Here is a 25,017-nt window from a genome sequence, read left to right on the forward strand (position 1 = left end):
AATAAATGACCCCTCCCCCATTCCTTCCCTCACGGAGACTCCCGTGGTCACCAATTGCAGTCTTTAGGGGAAGGGAGTGAAGTTCTCTCTTACCCTGTTCCAGCTTCTCCAAGGGGGGCTCCAGCCTCTCTGCCCTCCACCATATGGCTGTATGTCTGTCTGACATTTTTGTGTTGTGTTAGGATGTTCTCTGTTGGAGTATGGATGCCCCTTTTCATTGTATGTTGGAGGGGAGAGAGTCCCAAGCAAGTTCACTCTGCCATAATGCTGACATCACTCCTCAATTTATTCTTTTCAGTTGTTAGTTGTTTTGAAACTAAAGGGTAAATTAAGAAAATTATTATCACTGATAATAATTTTGTCATCTAGAGGAGTGAATTAAAAATTATCCATCCCAGGTGTCAAACATGCCAGGTATACCACTGTAACCTTGCAAGTGCTCACCCTCCTTTAATAATCATGATGAAGTGTCATAGGCGAGGACACAGGTGCTCAGAAAGCTTACGTAACTTGCACAAGTCCCACAGCTAGTAATTCGCCAAGCTGGTTATCAAACCCACATTTGTCTTACTCCAGAGCCCAAGACTGCAAAGAGTGTGCCAGAATGTTTGAGTTGCTAACAAGAAAGCAAAGAAAGGAATAAAAGTTGTTGCACTTCAGGCTCCTTCTGAAAAAGGAAACTTGATTAGGAGAAGTTCATTACTTTTGCCATGAACATTGGATCCTAGATTGTAAATTATCTCTACCATCACTCTCCTAAATAATTACCCAGGGGCCTGAAAGGGTTTATGCATCTTCCCATAGGAAACAATTTACTTTTCTTTCCTAGGAGAAAAAGGGCCATTAAGCTTCTAAATAAGACATTTTTTCCTACTACCTGGTCACTTCAACAGATGTTTAATTTTTTTCTAAATAACATTAAAATAATATAGAGCACCTATTTTCAGAGTTTAGAAGAGGCTACAATGATGAACCAAATGGACTTTCTCAATAGGTTGTTACCTGAAGGCATCAGTGCTTGCTCTATATTAATGTGCCTTGACATTTACTTCCTAGAGAGCCTCCAACATTTACAGTGTTTTTAAATGCAAAACTGCTCTCAAGCCACAACTTTTAATTCCACTGTGACATTATCCTTTCCTTTTACCTGAAGTCATGAATGAGTTGTGCTTGGCAACACGTGAGGAAAATTGCTGATATCAGGGAAAAGACTGGTAATATAATCAGAACTTTAATGCTAGAAGTGTTGGAATCAGGTTAATGGAGTCTTTCCCCTGGCAAAATTTCAACTAGGACTTTCAGTGGAAGGTCTCCCTATGGATGGACTTATATCCTAGGAAAGCACTTGTATGACAGACAGGAGTGCAGAAGGAGAAATGATAAGAATTCAGACTTACATGTTTCACTGAGGGGGTGTTACATGTCATGAAGACTCTCATACTTCCATCTTCACAATGATCTGATGAATTTCATTCATCCCTATTTGATAGATGGGAAAACTGCTCTTAGTAGAAGGACTAAGGGATTTGCCTAAGACCTCACAACTAGTAAATGGCAAATGAGTTTGCAGACTCTCCTGTCTCAAGTCCATTGATCTTCCTAAGATGCTACAGCTGCCTCCCACACCATGGCCACTTCCATCCCCAGAACAGCCTAATGAAGTCATGAAAAAAAATGCAATGGTTAAGAACATGGGCTCTAGAGTCAGACCGCTTGGGTCTGGATGCCAATCCTGCCACTTAATAGCCATGTGATGGTGGGCAAATTACCTCATAGAGCAGTGACAGTAATGCTTACAGATATTCCATCTCTCCTACAGTTTCTCGCCTTTACTGTCATGTGAGGACATGTGACTAGTACTAGTTAATGAAATGCAACCAAAAGAATGCATGTCATTTCTGGGCTGAAGCAGTGAAAAATCTATGAGTAATTATCCAATTCTTTCTTCTCTCTAAGAAGTTGAAAGACCTCAAGTTACACAGGATGCAGCTAAAATATCTTTGAGCCTCCATAAGCCTGGGTATCTGAATGACTATATGGAGCAGACACTACCATCTCACCTCTCCCCAGCTGGGCCAACTGCTGTGTCATCTATACTGTTAAGGAGAAATAAACCTTTAATTTATGACACCACTTAGATTTGAGAGTAAATTTGTTGTAGCAGCATAATCCGGTCTATCAAGACTATTTTTTTACACCTCATTTTCCTAATCTCTAAAATAGTGATAATAATTTTTACTTAGTAGAATTATTGTGAAAATGAAACAAGATTCTTATAGACCGTATCTGAATATGTGGTTAAGCTAGCAAGAGGCAGGAGGAAAAGAGTTGAATGTATGGCAGTCTTGGTGAATTACTGTCTCTGTATTTTTTCCAAAAGTAAACGAAAATAGACTATATGATCTCAAAACATTCCTTGCCGTCCACTGCAATGTTCCGCTACTTTGCACCTCTAAATTTCTCCCTGACTTCAGAATTCAGTCACTCAGTTGTTTGACTCTAATTTTTTGGTGACTATTTTGTGTCAAAAGTTGTGCTAGGAGCTGACCTCAAGGACAGGTCATAGGAAGGAGTGATCTGGATTTTCTCTAAATCCAAACTGAAGACAGGGCATACATTTTCTAGGAATAGAGACAAGATGGTCTGGAGAACTTTGGCATAGTCTCTCTTTCCTACTTTTGAAGAAGCCAAGAAATGAAACTCTCTAGGAGGGAGACTGGGGAAGCTGGTGATAGTCATGAAATGGCCCTTGGGAGGCGAACAGCATGTCATTTTTGCTTTAGTACTCTTTTTAAATGTCTTTCTACATCCCTGCAACTAGCTGAGGGGGAGTAAGAGAGCAAAGCTGTCAGACCAGCAGCATCTTAATTATGGAGATTAGCAATATTTTATGCAATTGACACAGCCTCTACTAAATTACATAGTATTGGGGAAAACGACTCTGTCTAGTGTCAATGAGAAAGGAAGAAAGGAGCTCTGAGAAAGAACAGGTGGATTTTGACAGTTTGTCCAATAAAATAATAATAGTTAGGGGTAAAAAAAACTTTAAAAACCAGGCTAATGCTACAATTTTCATTGCCTGACACAAATCTCTTAACAGGACTTGAGGGAAGCTGGGAATGATGGTACCTAAGCTTCAAATGACTAGTCCAGCCAGACCTCACAGCCTCCTCTCTCCCTCACTCCCTCATTTTTTTCTGCAGCACCACACTAGGAAACAAACTATTGGAGTGCATGGGAAGTGAGTGAGCTGGTGGTCAAGTCAGGATTAATTCCCAGGTAGTCTATGTCCTTTGCTCAGTGGGAGAAATATCAGTTAGTACCCTTGAAGTGGTAACTTGGTATTCTCAAAAATTTCAATTACTTCCCATGGCCTAGTAATTTCCTGCCAGGCATAGGAGCATCTGGGTCTACAAGAATTGAGGTCCATTGAGAGCATCCTGAAGACTGAACGCTTTGGCAAGAGTGTGGAGGACTCCTGTCAATCACACTTAGGCATCATTTTGCTGAAATGAACAGGCGAGTTGACGAGTAGGGGCAACAGCTTTAGCACCTACTGTTTTTATTATTTAATCTCTCCTTCCTCTCGACCTCTCTGTAAGATATCGTCATAGTGATCTTTTTAAAGAAAAAAAGCTCCTTCTACTTCCTATTTGCTCCAAATCCTCTGCTACTCTTGTCTGTAGGAGATGCAAACTCTAAGGTCTATGGATGCCAGTGGGTAATGTCGATGGGAGAAGCTGGCCCCCTTCAGAAGAGACTTTGGAGAGTGTTGGGATCTGTGGCAAACCAGAGAGCTTGTCGCAGGATCTCCCATCCTACTTGCTCTCCTTACAATGTGACATTGATATTTCTTCCATCCCGGGTGGGGTGGTGGTGGCATCTATGGTCCCACCCCTGGAATCTGAATGGGCCTGTGACTAGAGCAAAAGTCATGCTACCTGCTCTCTGAGGCTAAGTTATAAAAAGTATCGCAGTGTCAGCCTGGTCCTCCTGGGATGCTCACTCTTGGAACTCAGCCACCATGCTGCGAGGAAGCCCAGGTCACAAGGCAAGGCTCCCTCTAAGCATTCTGGCTGACAGCCAACAGCCGGCATCAACCACCAGGCATGTGAGTAAGGAAACTCTGAGGTGACTCCTGCCCCATCCACTGTTCATTTCTAAGCCTGTACCTCTGCGTAAGTCATTCTATGCCTGAGAACTCTCTTTTTCTCCCCCATCTTCACTTATGGAAAACCTACCCATTGTTCAAGGACCAGCTCAGTGCTGCTTCCTTCATGAAGCCTTTCCTAATCATCGCCTTTAATAGTGAGCTGTTCTTTCTCTGTCCTCTGGACACTTTGCATAATTTCTCCATGATTAAAAGGCCGTTTGGGAGGACCTCTTCCCCCTACAGTCATTTTATAAGAATATCTTAATATAGTTTAAAAACAGTAACGCTTTTGTCAAAACTACAAACAACGCAGAAATTTAGAATTCAAAAAGTGTTTCCCTTCTGTCTTGCTCTACCTCACCCCGATTTACTGCCATCTCTTCTCCAAAGGTAACTGCCTTAACAGAGTGGTGTATATTCCTCATAGCCTCTTCCACAAATACACACACACACACGATATTTACATAAACAGGATTCCATCATAATACTGTTTTGTAAACTGCTTTGTTAGTCCATGGTATATTGTAGCTATCTTTCCATGTCACTAATACTGATCTACCTCAAAATTTTAATAGCTGTATAGGACCTCCTATTATTTAACCAATTATTTCACCAATATTCTATTTCTAGAAATCTAGGTCTGCCCCAATTTTTCCTTATTGAAACCAAGACTGTATTGCTGCTAGATAGGTTCCTAGGAGAAGAACTGCCAAGGTAAAAGAAAGACCTCTTTTAAATTTTGGTATAAATTCTTAAAGTCCTCTCCAGAAACAGGTAACCACTATCTCCATCAATAGTATATGAGACTACTGTGACCTTCTCTGACATCAAATATTATTAAGCTTTTAAATCTTTGCCAGCTTGTTAGATGAGGAAGGATAGCTCCTAATTTTTTAACTTAGAGTTTTATTATTAGTGAGGTTGAGCAGCATTTCACATTTTATGAATCCTTGTTCTTCCTTCACTGTGGAGTTTGTCTTCTATGCCCTTTTTCTATGGGGCATTTTTAGTTTAGTTTATTTTTTTAATAGGAACTTTTTGCATATGATGGATAATAAATGTCTTAGTCCGTTCGGGCTCCTATAACAAAATATCCTAGACTGGATGGCTTATAAACAACAGAAATTTTTTTCTCATGCTTCTGAAGGCTGGGAGTCCAAGATCAGGGTGCCAGCATGGTTGAGTTCTGGTGAAGGCTCTCGTCTGGGTTTCAAACTGCCAACTTCTTCCTATGTTCTCGCATGGTGGAAGGGGTTAGGGATCTCTCTGAAACTTCTTTTATAAGGCACTAATCGCATTCATGAGGGCTCCACCGTCACGACCTAAGCCCCTTCCAAAGGCCCACCTCCTAAAACTATCATCTTTGAGGGTTAAGATTTCAACCTATGAATTTCCGGGGACACAAACATCAGACCACAGCAGTAAATCTTTTATATATCACTTTGCAAGTATGATTTATCTGTTTGTCAGTTGTGTTTATTTATGGCACCTTTTGCATCTAGGAGTTTAAAAATGTTTAGGTGGTTAATCCTGTCTGTCTTCTGCTAAGGTGTTCGGCTATAGTGTCTTCCAGAGAAAAGACTTCTGTACTTCCAATGAATATCTTTTATTCCAGAGGTCTTACAGAAAAAAAGCCAAACCTTTTATTTTCTTAAAAAAGTAATCGTTTAATATGTCAGATGACCTTTCCTTTGAGACATTCTAGACATTTACAAATCTAAATTCCTAGGAACTCATTGACAAAATTCATTTATTCATTGAAGAAATATTTATGACACATTGCTGGATACCAAGCTCTTTTCTAGGCTTTTGGTGCACAGTGGGAACTTGTTCCATGGAGGTAAGAATATAAAGGTTAACAGGAAAAAATGTTACATAGTATTTTTTTACAAACAAAATAAATCGATCTCTGTGGACCTCCTTTCAGCTAATGTAGCATGTGGACTCATTCCTCTCATTACATTTAATCTATACTCTAATTCTTGGTGTAAATGTCTTTCCACCTCACTAAAATGTAAACGACTAAAGGGCTACGAATGTATCTCATTTATCTTTGAATCCCTGGCATCTAGCTAGGTATCTGGCTCATGGTAACGGCTCAAGAACTACGTTATTAACTAAATGGATTTCTCTACAAGTTGCCTCTTTCTTTCTCCAATGAGCACGCAGAATCCTGCCTTCCTTCCCCTCCTTCTACACCCCACCACCTCAAAATAAAAACCAACACTCGTTTTATATTGGAAATAGCTCAGATCCCCGAGGACTGAGGTTTGCATGTGTGATACCTAACCAAACACGTTTAGCTCATCAGGATTCAGTTAAAAAAGTACCGAATAAATGAATAACTACAGATGAAAAAAAGGTCATTCAGAAAAGCAATAGGGGAAATGGTACCCCCCTCTAAACCAAATTCACAGCAAGGATTTTTAGAGAACTTCTAAGTTGTCTAATCTCACAATGAAAATCCTAGTAAAATCGTAAATAAAAGCCAGAGTTATTAATTAACTCTGGAGAAACATCAGCGTACAAGTGTGGGCAGAAACAAAGTTGCAGAGCTAAGGGTTTATGATTCTCGCCAGAGTCCTGCTGGGAACAACGTGTCTTTTTCTGTCACATGCCTGGGTTCAGGGAAGCTCTTTTCAGGGGTTTCGAACTTGGGGCTTAACTGGGAGGCTGAGATACATTTCCATCTCCTCAGATAGAGACCTGCTCTTGCCTCTCCGGTAATGAATGAACAGTTACAGCCCTTGGTTACAATTAGTTTTTGCTTTTGGAGCATTTCCCAGGGGTGATATGCGAATGCTCTGAGGAGGAGGTTGTGAGGCAAATCTGGAAGCTGGGGCTCTGCTGAATCAAATGTGCTCTTGTGGGATGCGGCTGTGAACACAGTATGTGCTAAAGTGTAAATAACACAGCCAAAGCACCAAATGCCACTTAAAAAAAAAAAGAAGAAGACTATTCTGAGCAGTTTTAGACATACATACATATGGATGCATTTATGTATCTGTTACCCAAAAACCTGAAATCATGTGAGCAATGAGTCAGCCTTTATTAAAATCATTGGAAAGATCATTAGTTCCGTGTTTCCCCTTGGTGAGCGACCAGCACAAAGTCTTCCGTCTGAAACTGGAAACCCTGGAATTCGCACGGCCAATCATGCAATATTAGCCCACTGGGAAGCATTTCTGGCTGGCTCAGCTGGTGATCCGCTTTTACCTTGCAGCACCAAGATTGATAGAGCTTATAATTTTATACTAGTTAGTGTAGATGCTGTTCTTACACAAGGTTTTACAACCTTCTCTTTTCCTCAAAAGAAAAAGAAAACAAACCTAAGCCCTTCCCAAGTGGCTTGCCTTGATGACACCTCATGGTGGTGAAATCAGTACCCTGATCATTGGCTTGAGAAAAAAAAATTCCCTTTCACGATTTCTGAATTTGCTGTAGTTTAATTTCATTGAATGCTGTGCGTGCTTGTTTATAAGAAAGAGTGAAAAGGAACAGTAATTTGGCCCCCTCTAAATCATTGCTTTTATGAGGCTTCTTTGGGTGTGAGGGGGATGGGAAAGAGACTGGTTCTTAGAAGGTACAGAATATCAATTCAGCAGCCACTGTTAGTGTCTCTCATGCTAATGACGAGGTATAATTTTAAAACATCACATTCATATGTATATATGGTGCATACATACATAATTAGTATATTTACAAAGCCCCTTGCAGAATCTTAGAACTCCTAGTTCCATTAACCCTTAAAGGAAAAATTGAAGTTCAGATCAGTCATACACAATGGAATGTGCTCCCTTTCAATATACCCGTCATCCATGTCTAGGAAAGAGCTCTCCAAAAAAGTGAAATACATTCTATTTTTCTGAGGCACTGCCACAGTGTGTTCTGTATTTATCTGCTTCTGCAGTTCTAATTACAAAATAAGCACTAGCTACTACATGGAATAACTACACTAGCCAAGAAGATTTTTATAATTTGAGAGAAATGCTTCCATACTGACTCCGCTAAGAGCAACAACTCTTCTTTCCTTGATTATAAAGAAGGAAGACAGATGGCTTCTTGTTTAAGACTGTAATTTTACTTTCAGCCTCCCCCCTCTGCTAAAAACAAGATGTACTTTGAGGCTTTGAGGGAAAATCTCCAGGGAGGGGTTTTTATTCCCGGCTGCATTGAATAATTCAACAAACACTTAAGGGAGGTGAGGGAGCTACAAAGGAGCAAATGCTTTCCCTTGTTCTCAGGGAGTTTATAATCTAATTGCGGAGTTTACAATCAGAATTGGGACTAGAGCCATTAAAGTTTTATTTTTTCACTTCTATTTAATGGCCTAGTGGTTACTGGTAACACACTTACGATTCACCAGCCCAGTGGTATGATGGACCCTCTGATCAAACGTAAAGAAAACATAGGGAGAATGCAGAGGAAGAATTAATGGTCTCAAGTCGTACTTGTTGAGTGTTTACCGACCTACTAAACACTTTCTTCTTTAATCTTGACAACTCTTCCGGGTCGTCCCTATTTCTCTCATTTCACAAAGGATGAGAAGGCGGTTTAGAGAAGTGATTCATCCACAACCACAGACCTAGGAAATGGTATTGGAACACACCAGCTAGGAACTCTCTGGCCTTTCCTTTGGCTGTCCCCGGGTTCTCATCTTGTCTTTCCTTTGCTTAGATTTGCTTTCAGTGCACTAAAGTCAACTTACTTCTGTGCTATTTTTCCCCCGTTAGACTTTGTGTAATCTTTAAAACCGGCTGTCTTTTATTTGGCTAGGCCTTCTAGAGTCTCGCTCCTTTGCATCTTTGCAAATAAATTTTTTTTTCTTTACTGATTCTTTGATACATTGTTTGACAAGATGTAATGAAACATATAAAAGGCTTATAACAGCGCCTGGTACGTGGTTCTCTTAATATTAACCCCGATCTTTAGCTTTATGCCTGCCACCTTTTAACTGTTCTCATCTCACACTATTTCCCAAGGTCTCTCGGGGCTGTAAATTTCTTGACCGTAGTGACCACGCCTAACTAGCTGCTACCCTACAGTGTGTTAATGTAGCAACAGGGACTTGTAAGAGAGCAGAAGCTTTGTCTCTCTTGTTCAACTCTTTATTCCTAGTGCCTACAAATTACTGGAACTTAGTATGTCCTCAGTAAATATTTTTAGTATGGATGAATTAATACCGGCTTATTGTTTTTTTGTGCACTATCCTGTATAAGAAAGTTTAGTCCAGATCCAACACGTCCGTAAATTGACAGACCTGGAGAACTTTTCGCCTTTTCCCGATTTTTGGCTCTTTAGAACAATTTCGACCTTGGGTGCATTTCATTAGGCTCTTAGTCCCCTTCAAGGCTCAGTTTCCACATCAGCAAAATGGGGCCAGTGGCAGCAGATGCTTGTTTCTCCTCGTCTTCTATCCCCACTTCTTCTCCAGGGGAGGCTTATGTGTACGCTTTCCTCTGGATAAAAAAAGCAGCCGTCGGAGCGGTAAAAAGCCATTAGGGTCTTCTGGGTGCGCGCCGAGTGGCGAACAGAGAGCAGCCCCGCGTGCCTCGCCTGTGCCTCCCGAGTCCGGAAGCAACCCGGCCCCATTTCGGCCACGAGCCTGCCCAGCCCTCGGGCGCCTCACCCAGGGCGCCCTCTCGCCCCGAGGCAGCGCTCTGCCTCGGTGCCACCGCTAAATGGGCCCGGCCCCGCGCAGTCTCCCACGCGCGCCAAGGGCCCGGCCTCGTTTTGGCCGCCGCCGCCTCGCCGCCCGCGCGGCGCTGCACTGGGGGCGGGGAGTCTGATGGGAGAAGCGCGCGGCGCTGAGGAGGCGGCGGCCCGGGAGAGGGAGCGGGAGAGGGACTGGGCGCGGGAGGCGGGAGGCGGGGGACAGGGGGAGGCGCTGCCGCCGCCGCCCGCCCCTTTCCGCTGGGGAGCAGCTGCAGCAGCAGGAGCGGAGCAGGAGCCGCGCAGCCGCCGCCGCCGCCGCCGGGGGATGTGGCCGGCGCCCGCCCCGAGCCGCGCCGCCTCCTGAGTCCCAGCCGCCGCCCGAGCCGCTGCCGCCGCCGCCGCCGCCGAGCCGTGCGGGGCCAGGCCGCGCCCTCCCCGGGCGCCCGCCGGCTCGCATGCCGAGGGGCTCCGGGGCGTAGCTGCGCGCCCGGCGCCGCCTCCGGGCTCCTCCGGCCCCGCCATGGGCTGCTGCAGCTCCGCCTCCTCCGCCGCGCAGGTGAGGGGCCCCCGCCTCCCGGCCGCCCGCCGGGATGCCTCCCCCGCCCCGCGTCGCGGGCGCCCGCCGCCGGATGCCTCCCGCTACCCGCGAGCCTTCCTTCAGCCCTCCGTGCGCTCCAGAGACCCCCATCCCCGCTTCTCCTTCCCGCCTGTCCCGCCGATGCCCCCGCGCTGGCTCCGCGGCTGCCGACCCGCAGGCGCCTCTGCGCGGTCCCCAGTGCGCCCCCAGCTCTCCCCAGCCCCTTCCGACTTGGCCTCCTCCTCCCGGTCACACCTGAGCGGCCCGTCCCACCCGCCTGCAGGTAGAGGCAACACAGGCGCCTTCTCTCTGCCCAGGTGGCACCCTCTTCCCTTGTCTTCCGGGCCTTGCTCCTCTCTTCCCACCTCCCGATCCACCGGCTATTTCCTGTGCTCCCAGGAGGAGTACTCCGAGCATGGGCTCTACACCCTTCTCCCACCTTATTCCAGTTTCTGCTCCATTAGATATTCTGTCTCTTGGCTCTTGCCCGCCGCCCCCCGTCCGGGTTCAAGTGTCTAAGCGGGTCCTGGAGCCCATCCTTGGCCCACTTCCCGGATCCCACCCGCTCGCGTCTCACCCCATCCCCCGCTTGTGCCTTGACCCCGGGCACCGCGGCCTCTTCGCACACCGAGGCCCCTGCGGGAGCGCCGGGACTGGGCTGGGAAGGAGATTGGGCACCTGGTGGGTGACGGGAGCGTTACGGAAACTCCCTCTTTGTTGCCAGTGTAACAGGAGGAAGAGGTGCCGAATTTAGTTTTTCTGTGGGCACTGGCTGACTGTTGTCGCTGAGGGCTGCTGAGATGCGGAGATTTCTCCCAGCTTCTACCCTGCCCCCATCCAAATTTCGCTAACCTCCCTCTCCCTTGCCAATCCGAGCCCTTAACCTGGATGGAAATGTTTAGACAACTGTATAAGGATCAAATGTAATAGGACTTGACTGCTGGCCGCTAATAACTGAGAGGACCTGTTTGTAAATTACCTAATTTAGTGGATTAGTGAGTGTATTTACAAATACGATAAAAAGCAATCAGGAATACTGCATCAAACTGTCTGGTGGTGGGGTATGAAAAATCGGCTCTGACAACGCCTGGCATGTAATCTCACAGTTTCATTAGCGTAGAATTTAACTGTGGGCCTTGATTTGTTTGTTTTGGGGGGAGACAAGAGCTCTTGTTTTTACAAATAAAGGCTGGCCAGTTCTTGGTGAAGAAAGATCCTAGTTTGGAAAAAAAAAAAAATTCCTCCAAAGATCTAGCATCTGTGATAATGCCAGAAGTGTTTTGCTGCTGCTAAATGACTATATATAACTCAGTTTTAAATAACCTGCATACTTGTTCTGAAAATCTGAGATCTGTTCGAGAGAAAATGACTAGAATTGCTGATGAATGGAGGACATTTATGTTTTATGAAGTACATGTCCATCCTGTTCGTCCAGTTCTTTCTCTGGGTGTTTGCTTACCCTTGTGGGTTTTTTTTTTTTTTTTTTTTCTACTCGGATCATAATCAGGCTGATTGGTTTAGGTAGTCAAACCTTTCTATTGAGTTAGAATAGCAAAGAAAAACTATACATGATGGTGTTATGAAGGAGAGGTCGATAGACCAGGGTTTTCATATTAAAAGATAAGGATGTGGAATTCCACAATACCTTCCAACTGGTTAGGGATTTTGGGGAGGGGGGCAAGGTGCGGCGAGAGGATCTAGTTGGGTACGGTTCATCTAATATTTACTGAAATATTCACCAAAAAAGTATCTTTCATATTACCTTTTTTTTAAAGAACTAGGTTACTTTACATCCTCTTTTGGTGTTGAAATGCCTTTAAGACAGCAAAGTATTGATAGTTTATGGATGGCGTGTTCAGTGCAGGAACAATTAAATTTGGGAGGCGTGGATGCTAGACCCAAAGTCTGCTTTAATAACAGGTCTTGCATTTGACTAGCTCCACACTGTACTGTTCAGAATGCTGTCATGTACATTTTCTTTGCTTTTTCCTCCTTTCGCAGCCACTGTTTCCTTCATGCCATGTTCTACAGACAAGATGCTTGTCATGCACCCCGAGGGGTGCATTTTTTTGTGTGGATTCCAATAACCAATCAGCAGCTGTCACATGCCTTTAAGTTCAGCTTTAGGAAATTGTAGTATTCAGTGGCGCATTGAGGAACAGGTTTTGTGCCAAAGAGCTGGTCATCATTTCTTTTTTCTTATTTGAGATTTTGGCATCACTCTTTATTTGTGAAATGTTACCAATCTGTTGGCATTTTCATGCTCCTTTCAGGAGCATCACCAGTTTTAGAATAATATAGTATCTATCTGTATCGTGTTGAAACAAAATAGGGATGTAACTCCACATCTTCTCCAGCTGTGAACCTGCACATCACTTTGAACCTCCATTGAGGCTCCCGTTCTATTTCCAGGCAGAATATGTTTCTTTCATCCCTTTTACTGGATCGCAGGCTTCTTGAGGAGAGGAATTGCTTTTGTTTTCCCCATCTTTGTATCCATTGCAGTGCCTCGCTATACCTTGTATGTAATAGTTGCTCGGCAATAGTCAATGAACAGAATGTATCCATGCAAATTTGAACATCTGGCTGCCAAATAACACTGAATATGAATCCGACCTGACCTGGCTGCTATTTCACTTCCACGGGCTGGTTGAGGAATTCCACCAGGCCTTCCTCTTCTAAGCTAAAATTTGAACTGTTTAGGTTAAAATTCACCTGCCCTTTCCACATTCCTTACTATTCTGTCAGTGGTACTCTCAGTTTGCAAAATTGGCTAGGTTTTTCCTTTTCTCCTGCTACTCTGCTCAATGCTTATATTTTAGTTGGAGCAGTGGCTATAACGTCTTAAAAGAGCTTGTCTGCAAACTCTAATGATAACCTGCACAGCACATCAAAACAACGTGCTTTGAGGTAATCTGCAGTTCAGCTTAGCTTTTCTCAGTGGTATCATCAGCAATTTTAAAGCCCTTGCAGGTTTTATCAATGTAAATATAGTATATTTCCTTTTTGTGGTTGGGATTCACTTTTGAGATACAATTTATTTTCTCTCATAGTCTCTTGCGATGTTGTAGACTCTCATAAAAGAATTTATGGTCTTCCAAACTGTTTCATCTCTTGTAGTCCTGGTATTATTTTCATTTCTGGGGTAGTGTCTGGATATCATAACATGTCATCAAAATAATTATCCTGTTTTAGGATTTAGATCATAGATAAATGTCACATTCTATACCAACTCATATTTTATTATTGAAGGAGCAAGTTATTGGCAAAATAATTTGTGCTGTATCCGGTATGTATATCTAAGAATCTTAAGAGTGTCTAGGAGGGGCTGGCCTGGTGGTGCAGCAGTGGGTAAGTGTGCACGTTCTGCTTCAGTGGCCCGGGGTTCACCGGTTCGGATCCCGGGTGCGGGCATGACACCGCCTGGCAAGCCATGCTATGGTAGGCGTCCCACATATAAAGTAGAGGAGGATGGGCATGGATGTTAGCTCAGGGCCAGTCTTCATCAGCAGAAAGAGGAGGACTGGGAGTGGTTAGGTCAGGGCTAATCTTCCTCAAAAAAATAAAAAAAAAAAAAAGAGTGTCTAGTGAGTCAGGGCTCTTAGAGAACTCTTAATTATGTTTTGCTTTTTATTAATGACCACTACAAGGTATTTGCTAATATTAGTAATTGCTCGAAACAAGCCAACACATGATAGCCTTTGCCTAAAAATCTCTTTGAAGGGAACATAAACGTGAGATAGTCTTGAGTTTCTTTTTACAGCACTAATCCTCCCTAAGACTCTTAAAATTTATTCCTAACTCTCCATAATTCGTTTGTTCTGTTATAACCTGGCATAATTTCTCTTCTTGCAATGTTGAACTTCAAAGTTCGCTTGTAAATCTTCAGATTTATGAAATATTCTTTCCCATTGACAAGCCGGTTTGAATGAAGGAGGCTTTGGAAAGATTACTTAGCAAATTGCCCTGAGAGTTTGTCGTTAATGGCTGGATCATTATTTCTCACAGCGTGCGTTGGAGGCCAGGAGATTTTGCAAGTGCTCTGAAGTTCCGTGTCCTTTGGTTCTAACCTTAGAAATTGTGAGAGAGATGGAGGAGAATCTTTCTGATTGAACAAACTGCCCCTTGTCTGTCTGACTTCGGGAGAAATTGTGCTTGTCTACTGTCTTGTCTCGGAGTCTTCAGATTGAGAGCTATATATTTAACTGTCTTTTTCTAGCTCTCATATCTTGTCTTAGAAGTAATGAAAAACTACCAGGTGGTTCACAAACACCGGTTTGCTTTTGAGAATGTTAACTATTCCCTGACAGAATTTTAATAATACTATAGTCCCATTGTGCTTTGTGGAATTTCAAGTCAGATAGTAAAAATGAAATTTGAAGAGTGTAGTGGGACTTACCGACAGAGACCAAGTTGTTTCACTAAAATATGTCCAGCAAAGTAGACTTGCTGTCACTGGAACAAAAAGTGATGACATGAAGGCAGTTTTTTTTTTCTTCTGAATACTGTGCTGTTCGTACAGAAGATCCGCTCCTCAAAATATGTAAATCAGGGTTAATGTTAAAGTTGGCTGGAAAAGAACGTAAAAACGGTAATACTTTTTGTGGAGCTGTTTTTCACAGCCAGTTTCATATGTTGATGTCTACAGTAACTCTAAAGTTGACTTTGCTTCCGTTGTACAGCTGAGGAAATTGTTACTTGGAGGTTAGGGCACTTGGCTGGGGTGACAGATCCAAACTTGAACCCAGGTCTTCTGAAACCGGGTCCCGGGCTTCTCTTTCTGTGTTCACGTGCATGCTTCCCAGATCTGAAATTGCAGCTCACTTTATGTTTAGAAAAGGCTCGCTGAAAACATTTTGAATCAAGGAATTTCCAAGTTAAATTCATGCCGCCATTTTTGGACTTCCACCAGCAGCAGAACAACGTAGTATCATATAGTCCAGTTACAATGTTCCCTGGCCTAGAAAATACCATCAAATGCTATTTGATGTATTAATCCTATCATTTAGAAATGTTATTGGCTTGGGAGGATAGTTATTTATAAAAATACATTCTATATTCTACTACTGGTAATTGGTTAATAGTTGTTTTCCTATCCCCCCACCTCCCAAAGAAAGAAATATTTGAATTTTGTCACTTTGGCTCAGGTTTTTGGAACTCTAGGGATATTAGAGATAAACTAGTCCTACTATCTCTCTTTTCTGTTGAGCTAAACTAGAATTTAGAGATATGAAGTAGTCTGAGGTCAGAGAGATACATTATGAGGTAGCTGGGACTAGAAACCTACTTAGTCTCTTAATCTCTTGATCTGTCTGTGGTACTGTTAAGTCTTAATGTCTGAAGTCGTCTTATCTTCGCAACCTTGGCTGCACATTGGAAGCACTTAGAGTATTTTAAAAAACACTGGTGCCAGTGTCCTACTCCTAGAGATTCTGATCCCATTGGTCCAGGGGTACTATCTGGGCATCCACATTTTTTTTTTTTTTAGGAAGATTAGCCCTGAGCTAACATCTGCTGCCAATCTTCCTCTTTTTTTTGCTGAGGAAGACTGGCCCTTAGCTAACATCTTTGCTCATCTTCCTCTACTTTTATTTTGGATGCCTACCACAGCATGGCTTGCCAGGCGGTGCTGTGTCTGCACCCGGGATCTGAACCAGCGAACCCCGGGCCAGGGAAGCGGAATGTGTGCACTTAACCGCTATGCCACTCCGCTGGCCCCTGGGCATCAAAATTTTTTAAAGTTCCCCTGGTGATTCTCATGTGCCACCAAGGTTGGAAACCACGTTTCCATACCCTTTAGGTAATTTCATCTCCTCCTATGGTTTCAATTACAATCTGTATGCGGACAATTCTCAAATGGAATTACTGAATTGAAACAAACTCTTTTCTGGGCTCTCATCCTTGTATCCGACTGACTACTTCTCACTTCCACTAGAATGTCTTATAGGCAACTCAAACTCAGCATGTCAAAAACCAAACTCAAAATTTGTAGACACACACACACACATATATACACATACACACACGTCTTTTTCAGTATCTTTGATTCACTGAATAGTACCAATGTCTTAGTGTGGAAACTGGAAACCTGAGGCAGGTAGAGAAACTGCCTTTCATTTTTCCTCATCTAGTCTCCACATCTTGCCTCTTCTGCCTTCTGAACTCCGCTGCAGGCACCCTGGTCTAGGCCTCTGTCATCTTTGGCCAGAACCTTGCTTACAAATCTCCCTGTATTCATTTACATTCCCTTCTAATTTTTCTCCATACTGTGGTCTTAATGATCTTTAAAAAATCCAAAACTGGTTGTGCCCTTCTCCTACTTGAAGCCCTTTAATGGTTTCGTTTGCTCTTAGGACAAAGGCCGGAATCTCTGACCCTAGCCAACAAGACTCTGTGGGCTGGTCTCTTGTCTCTCTCTAGTGTCATTGTCATCTCATGCCATGCTTCTCCTTAGTCTTTGTGCTTCAGCCTCAGATTCTTCAGTAGATTGTATTCCTTCTTCTTCTAGGGCTTTTTGCACACGCTGTTCACTAGTCTGGAAGGCTTTCTGCTTTTCTCCCTGGATTTTGGCTGGCTACTACATACTCATCCTTTAAGTTTCAGCCTACAAGTCACTTCTTTGGGAAAAGATTCCTGGATTCTTCAAACCAGGCCGTGTCTCCTCATTAAAGTCTCATAGCCTTATGTATTTTCCTTTTGAGCACTTAAAGCAATAAACAAATAATTATACAGTTAATATTAATGTCTAGATCAGGAATTGGCAAAACTACAGCCCATGGGCCCAGCCTTGCAGGCCCCCTGTTTTTGTGGCCCTTACAAGCTAAGATTGCTGAAAATGGTATCTGTATTTTTCAGTGGTTGAAAAAATCAAAAGAAGAACGTTATTGCATGGGAAATTTAGTTCATAAAAATTATACGAAATTTGAAATAAAGTTTTATTGGGACACAACCACACTCATTTGTTTGTATATCGTCTGTAGCTTTCTTACTACAATGGCAGAGGTGAGTAGTTAGTTGTGGCCCAGAAGCGTAAATACGTACTCTGTGGCCCTTTACAGAAAATGTTTACTGTCCCCCGGTCCAGACTGATCTGATAAAGAGAGGGACCATCTGCTCGTTCATTGCTGTTATCAGTGTCTCTCTGCTTAGCTGGTACCTGGTGTTTGTAGGTGCTCGTGAAATATTTGAACAAATTAACAAATACTCTCTTTCCTTCTATGGATGGATGTGGATAACTCCTACTTCAGCAATTCTCGTGTTTTAAAATTCAATACAAAAATTGTTAAAAAGGATAAATACAGTCGAAGGAGAGTCTCAACAGAGTTTTCAGCAGCAGTCTTAAGCAGCTTGTCTGTGGCCGCTGTGCATCTCCGTGTGAAGCACGCGTACTCATAGAGGTGTAAGTTACGGGGTCAAGGTGGATGGGAAAAGACTGGTCCGCTCCAGTAACGGCCAGTTGGATTTACAGTGCTGATGTTTCTATAGCAGGCACAAATGGATGGGACTTTATGTGTAGTGTTATAAAGAAAAAGTGTTTGAGCTGGTGAAAATTTCAGTCATTAAAGAGACATTGTTATTTCTGCTGTGGGAATTCACTCTGTGAAAATGGTTAAAGTTTCCAGCACAGTAATATTTCTTCTGTTTTAGTGCTTTTTGTTTTCTCATGTATTTGGAATATAGCGTAGCATAAAATACCAATTTTGAATTTATGCATTGTATCAAACTTAGTGCTTTTTCTAAAAGGTAATTTTTGAAAAAGATGTGCATTTTCCAGTATGTTTTAATATACTCAACAGGAGAGTGTTAGTTTTTCCCCCCGTTGGATTCTTTTCTGATTTCATGTCATTTGTATAATAGGATTTACTTAAAAAACATTTGGTTGATAAACCGCTGTAATTTATTTCTTTTGAAAATAGTAATATTACTCTTTTTAGCTGCTCTCTACAACATCCCAGAACCAAATATTTAGACATTTATTTAGTAAGGAAACTCTTAAAATCTATTTTAATTCTAATTTTTAAGGTTGCCAGATATACTGAAAAGTGTTAAACATAAGTGTTGATTTCTTGATATGTTTATATAATGTAAAATAAGGAAAACAGCAAAAAGATGGAAAAATTGGTGGTTACTTAAAATGTTCAAGTAGCAGTGAAGGTATTAAAGTTTGCTCCTTTTTCTTTTTGTAGCGTTGTGATAATGTGATGATAACAATGATCGTGTAAGATTTTTCGTTATGGACAATTTAGGATGATTCAGCTGTAAGAAATAAAAAAAAAAACCTTAAATCTAAATAGCTCAAGCATTAAGGAAAGATTATCTCTGGTAAGTGAGAGGTAGGGTGGCTTCCTGGTTGGCTAGTTCAGTGGCTTGATGATGTCAACAAGGACCTGAGTTCTCTCTCTGTCATTTTAAGGGAGGTAGCTTTTCCTCACTTAGCTTCCCTCTTGATCCCAAGACGGATGTGGCTCTCCCACCTCCTTTTGCTGAGCTGACAATCTCTAGTGGTTTTCCTTTAGTAGGAGTTAGGGAGGGCTGCATGCTCAGCCCTAAACAGCCTCTAGCAAGGGGGAGGCAAAAGACCGGGTAATTGGCTTAGACTAACCAGGATTTCCCTGAGTCAAGTGGAGGGCAGAGCAAAACCAGAACAAAATTAGAGTCTGCCAGCAATGCAGAGGGTGGCATGGTGACTGGGTAGGCAGCCAATAGTATCTGCTACATAGTTTTGCCACTTTCTTCTGCCTATAAAATCACACTTTTATAGTGTTTCCTAACATTTTGCTTCTATCTCCATTATAAAACTTTTCACAGTTCCTGGTTGAAAGCCACACAATTATTTTCCTATTCCCGCAAGGATTCTGCTCTGGCCACCGCTGAGCTCCTGTCTTTCTCTTTTCCCCACCCCCACGGCCTCTTTCCCATTCTGAGGCCAAGATAGCTTCAGGAGAAAGAAGAGCATTTAAGGTTGAAATAATGGCTAAGTAGCTAATTAGTATTCCTACAGTCAGTGGTCCCCAAGAGAACCTTGAGGGTTAGTATAACCTCCCCTTTACTTCTCAATTTCCTTTTCTACCTATTCTTACTTCTCACTTCTGTATGTGTTTATCTGTCTGATTGGTACTCATTTTTTTTTCTTTTTCCTTAAAATTTTCTTCTTCCTTCTCCTCCCGTCCTTCCCTGATGCACTAAAGGAGCCATAATACGAAGTGGAATATACTCGGATAGAGAAGGAAAAAGAGAGTGCCTTTCTTTTTTTTTCATGTTTAACTTCTTTTTTTTTCCTGTTTTTGTTTTTTTTTTGCATAAGCAGTAATAAAACTGAAGAGTCACGTCATTGTTTAGAATATCTTTATGACGCTAAGAGCTCGCACAGTGTAAAAAATGCATCTCTGCAGCAAAGAGCTAATTTATAGAAGGGGAAATAGTACGCTAATATGTAAATATGTTCAGTCTTGCTAATAAGCAAATTAACTCAAAGCACAAAGACTCCCTTTTACACCTGTAACTTTGGTAAAACCTAGCAGAGTGATATTAATTGCTCATGTGGTTTTGACTCAAGTATACTTTATTGATTTGCTGGATAAGTTGGAATGACTCTTTTGGGACACTGATGACGTACATTGAAAGCCGGTAAAAAAAGTTAACACTCCTTATTTAGTAATCCAAAAGTATAGTAAATGCTATATGCAAGAATCTTTCCATGTGGCATTATTTAAAATAACAAAAGAGTTTAATTTTAAACATCATATTTCTGGTGTAAAAGTTTCTTTTCTTCATATAAAATTCAATTGAATTTATTCTGTTAGACATGGGAGTTGAGACGGAGACTAGTTGTGGGGAGAGGAAGATGAATTTAATTTTGTGTAGACTGAGTTGAGGTGATATTGATATTAATACTCCCGTGTAGCAATTTCCCATGAGCAGTGGAAGACCCAGAAGTGGATTTCAGAAGATGCTTTAAGTCATATGCACATGGAGGAGATGCTTTAAGGGTGAGTAGGCTCTGAGGGGGAGGAAAGAGCATAAATATGAGAGCAGACAAGTAGGAAACGAGCACAGGGACTAGAGATGAACAGTCACTAACTGGGGGTTTCCCTGCCCTCCTTCCCCAATTGTCTGCTCTCATGTAATAAATTTCATTTTATTCTCACAACTCTGAGATGGGTACCAGCGTCAGCCCCATTTTACAGATTAGGAAACTGAGGCTCACAAAGCTTAGGCAGCTTGCCCGAGGTGCCCCCCACGAGTGTAAAGCTCGGAGTGGTTCAGAGCTGGTGCGTTTCCTGCTGCACTGTGTTCGCTCCCCTCATCCCTCTGCTGCACTGAGAGCTGCTACATTTAAATGGTGGTATCTTAAATGTATCTCGGATATCATTTTCTGTCACTTAGTTCCAGAGACTGTGTGTACTGTTTACTCTCCCTTTAAAGTGTTGTGTGTGTGGGGGGGTGTTGGTTTTAAATCAGTGCACCCCACACTAGAGGTCAGAGTGTGACAATTTGGAGCAGTCTGTGGTCTGCGTACCTGGTGGTTATAAACCTCGGATTCTAGGGACCCTTGACTGCTGTGCATCTCCTCTTGGGCCCTGCTACACTTTCTCCTAAAAACTTAAGTCTGAACAAGTCTATCACATCAGTAAGTTTACTAAATATGACTACAGTTGTGTCCTTTCCTCATAACTCAGATTCTCGGGAATACAGTTTTAAATAAGAAATGTATATTTAGTCTTTGGAGATCCATGGCTTCTGAAAGGGTTAATGTAATTGATGCTGACATTATTTAGTATTGAGTGCCAACAAGGCTCTGGAGAGCACTAAGAAGGGAAAGGGTGAAGAAAATGGCCACAGTGAAGTTGACTCTGTAGCGTAAATGATTAGCATGCACGTTAGCATCCAATTACAAAGGCAGAGATTTTCACCACCGGCGCAAAAGCTGGAATTTTTTTTTCTTTTTTTTTACTAAATTGCACTTCAAAAACTCAGCCTATTTAACAGAGTTTTGTCCCTTGCTTGCTAAGCCCTAAAGTTTTTTCAAATCTATTTTACATGTGATTTTGTATTTTCAGGACAATTCTGAAAAATCAAGTGTTGGAAGACAACTCTAAAGACATCAAGTTTTAAAGTCTAGCATATAAAATATGTTTTGAAACCAGCCATACTTTTACATCAAGAGAACGATTTGGAATAGACACTTGTGGTTGAAGCAGATTCAGTTATGAAAGTTTGGAAATAGTACTTTAATAAAGAAACTTCATTTTAAAATTGAATGCAATTCTAATTTTGGGGATAATTTTAAAAAAGTTTCCAGTTTAATGTGAGAAAGCAAGCCAAGACCGAGTGGAAACATGTTTCTCTTGAGATGGTGACAGGCAGACAGAGCAGGGAGCTGCCTGGGTGGGAAGGGACATTGCCCTGTGACCTGCTGCTTACCAGGCTCTGTGCTCCTTGTCGGTGGTCCACATGCCCTCACATTAAGGATAAAAATGTGACTTATGTAACAGTACCTTAAGGGTTTCCCCAATATGAGCTCCCAAGACACCAGGGCTGCAAGGTGGTCCCCCCAGGAAAGAGTTCTGAGGTCAGAAAACCTTGGGAAGTTCTTGCTCATTCCATACCGCCTCTCCACCCCGCCCCCCCATTTTAGAGTCTTAGTGCATATTAGCATATTAAGGGCTCATTGCCCCACACTGCCCATCCCTGCCCCCAGGAAACCAATTTAATTTTGCTTAACTGGCCTTCATTGAATTTATTTATCCTTAAAAAAAAAATTTTTTTTTCATTCCATCTTGAGGAACTGTTTTCCTGCAGAACACATTTTGGGAAACAGTGCTTGAAATATTCCTTCTCAGTTCCCTGCTCCTAAGTGAGGACGGAAGTGCGTGCGGAGCAACAAGAATACTGTTGGATCAGATAGCTCTTAGGAAGCGCTCGGCAGATCTGAAACTGAGTTTGAGCACATCACAAACTTCAAAATAATGGCAAAATAATGTAACTAAATTTCAGGTCACTCGAGTATAGTATGATAACTTAAAAGTGTGTGTTTCTCAGGTTTGTGGTTTGAGGTCTCCACTAAGTTAGGGAAGGGTAAGTGGCTTACAGAAGGATCCTTCACATTTGAAACTTTAGAATTGGAACTGCTGTCCGGCCAGCTGGGCCAACAGTGAGAGGGAACCAACCGTCTGCACTTGGGAGTTTTCTCCTCCTTCCTTCCGGCTCTGCTCCGCAGACTCAACGGTGGTTACACTTATCGCTTCCCACTCCACATGGCCGTCTGGAGACGGGACCTCCTCATGGAATGCCCACTATCTTTTGTTAGAGAAAGAATTGAGGACAGAGATGATTTATAGGGGCTAAGCAAATAATACATCCTCAATAAGTGTTTATTGAATAAGTGTGGTGGGGGGACGGGGTATTCAGAGACTAAAACTTTGGTTTATGATGCTAATGATACTTGTCAAAATTACTACTAAAACAAATAGAACCTGTCAGTGGAGGGAAATGGGAATGAACCTGAAAATTAAAATAAGCTACTATTTTGAAATGTTTTACGTTAATTCGGTGATTTCGAACCTGACTTTGTTAGCATGTTTTCCTACATTATAATGAAGTCTTGGTGAAGACATTAATAGCAGCCAGTCAGAAGAAAAAAAGAGTACGTCGTAAGTTAGAGACCTCTGGGCCTCATCAGCATCTAAGCCGGTGCTAGCTAATCAGGACTGGTTGATGGATTTATAAGAATGGAGGGTTCCTTCCCCTTCTGCCCCGCACCCCCCCCCCCCCCCCGCCGCCCCCCGCCTTTTCTTTTCTAGCCCGCAGTGCAGGACGCATGGTGGAAGCTCTTCTGGCCAGTCCTCTCAGTGCTTGCCCAGGAGCCCAGTGCGTAGAGCTGCAGATCCTACTTATTTTGTTCAAATTGTGACCGGAAGGGTGGAGAGCAGTGCTGCAGAAGCGACCCCTGCCTGTGACTGGGGCGCAGGAGAGAGGATGCTCCAAGGGCAGTGGGGAGGCACTGAAAAGAAAAAAGCAAAAGAATAAAAAATGTCGGTAGAATAAAGAGAAAATTCCAGGCCGATCCCATGGTATGGTTTGGTTCAGCATTTACTGACTGGTGTGCTCCTCAGGCTGCTAAGGCCTGGATTCAGCCAAGAATGAGAGCTTCCCTCTAGAAGAAGACAGTCTGTTAAGGGAGACGGAACAGAGAGGTGTAGGGGCTTCCACAGAGCATCAGAGCACCACACCTGAATCTCTGTTTCTTAAATAGCGGGAAGTTACACTGGTTTACAGTGTGTCAAGCGCTGATAATTTCTTGGTAGATTCTAAACTAATTTTTAAAACGAAGAGCTAGAAATACAGAAGTGCCCTAAGGGAACACGGACATGATTTTTGAAGTATGATCCATGTCTATTCTTAACTAGGGAGGATGGAGCTCAGTAAACTTTGGGATAAATTTATTGTATCTGTAGGCATGACAGTATTTTATTACACAGCGTGAAAGAAAAAATACTGTCCTTGAGTAGAAAATAAAGCTTTCCTGAAGCCTAGAGACAAGTCACTCAGCTCTTGAGGCGGTCCCATAGAAAAGATGGTACCTGTAATATGTTTAATATTTTTATTTCCATGTTGAAATGACCAACAGTTAAGGTAAGATGTGATTTTTGTTCTTTGATAGTGCAAGGTTCTAGAACTTTATTTAAAGTCGAACAGAAGTGTTCTTTTCTTGTTCACTAATTTCTGATAACTCTCTTGCTGCTCATCTGTATCTATTGACTGAGTCACGATCTCTGCCCTTTCACCCTGCCAGGAGGCCCCAGTGCTCTCGTCCTGGTCCCAGAGTCTCATACCTAACTGGGTAGTACGACCCGTTTAATGTCCCACGGCCAGTGAACCACGGGCCCGGAGTGGATTCTTCAGTTCGTCTCTTTACCACTACGTCAGTCGTTCTTGTTTCTCTTCCAGCTTTCTCCCACTCACACATGGATTTTCTCTTCTACTCTTTAAGTAGTTACACTTCATCTGCTTCTAAAAATATTTTAGGTGATTTGTAATCAAATGTAAATATATTTAAGACTTTTGAAAGGAAAAATCAAAAGCTCAAAGGAGGTGGCGGGGGGGGGGGGTGTAGAAGAAAAGAAGCACACGTCCTAAGTCCTAAGCTTCTTCACCTACCAGTGCTTCTAGTCTTACTGTAGGATGGTGCTGATTCACAGGGGATTATTACGTGGAATTCTTTTACAAAAGCCCACAACTGGCAGGGACTTAACGGGTCTAAGGTCCAGCCCACCGAAGTGTCAAGTCCACTAAGTGGATTTTGTTTGGACTGCTCAAATGCCTCCATCAGCAGAGAACTCACTGCTTCCTGAGACAGTTAATTCTACTTTCAGGCACTTACTAGAAATTTCTTCTTTTATTGCACAGCTGGGCTTTGTGTCCATGTCACTTTATTGTGGGTTCTGATTCTGCACGCACTTGCTAGACAGAATAACCAGGCAGCTGAAATCACCCCTGTAATGTGTGCCAAATTGCGTGTGTGTGTTTTAAACTTAAAAACCCTTAGTTTATATAACCATTTCTAAATGTCATGATTCTGGATCCTGTACTATTCTGGGCCCCCCCTGGGTTTTTTCCCTCTTAAACTTTG

The 25,017-nt window shown here is 42.6% G+C and overlaps 1 protein-coding gene and 1 long non-coding RNA gene across 4 annotated transcripts in view; both read left to right on the top strand.

The window, feature by feature from the left end:
- The first annotated feature begins 10,229 nt into the window (after positions 1-10,229).
- Positions 10,230-25,017, top strand: part of SLC44A1 (solute carrier family 44 member 1) — a 179,466-nt gene continuing 164,678 nt past the window's right edge. For all 3 annotated transcript variants that reach the window (XM_070596197.1, XM_070596195.1, XM_070596198.1), the window contains exon 1: positions 10,230-10,364. In XM_070596197.1, coding sequence (XP_070452298.1) covers positions 10,329-10,364 — 36 coding nt within the window. In that variant the 5' untranslated portion in view covers positions 10,230-10,328. The remainder of the gene's footprint in view (positions 10,365-25,017) is intronic.
- LOC139079693 (uncharacterized) lies at positions 20,251-21,646 on the top strand. The gene is made up of 2 exons (XR_011533542.1): positions 20,251-20,374; positions 21,446-21,646. It is a non-coding gene; the product is annotated as an uncharacterized lncRNA (long non-coding RNA).

The sequence above is a fragment of the Equus przewalskii genome, chromosome 26 (assembly GCF_037783145.1).
Source record: "Equus przewalskii isolate Varuska chromosome 26, EquPr2, whole genome shotgun sequence".
Lineage (NCBI taxonomy): Eukaryota > Metazoa > Chordata > Mammalia > Perissodactyla > Equidae > Equus > Equus przewalskii.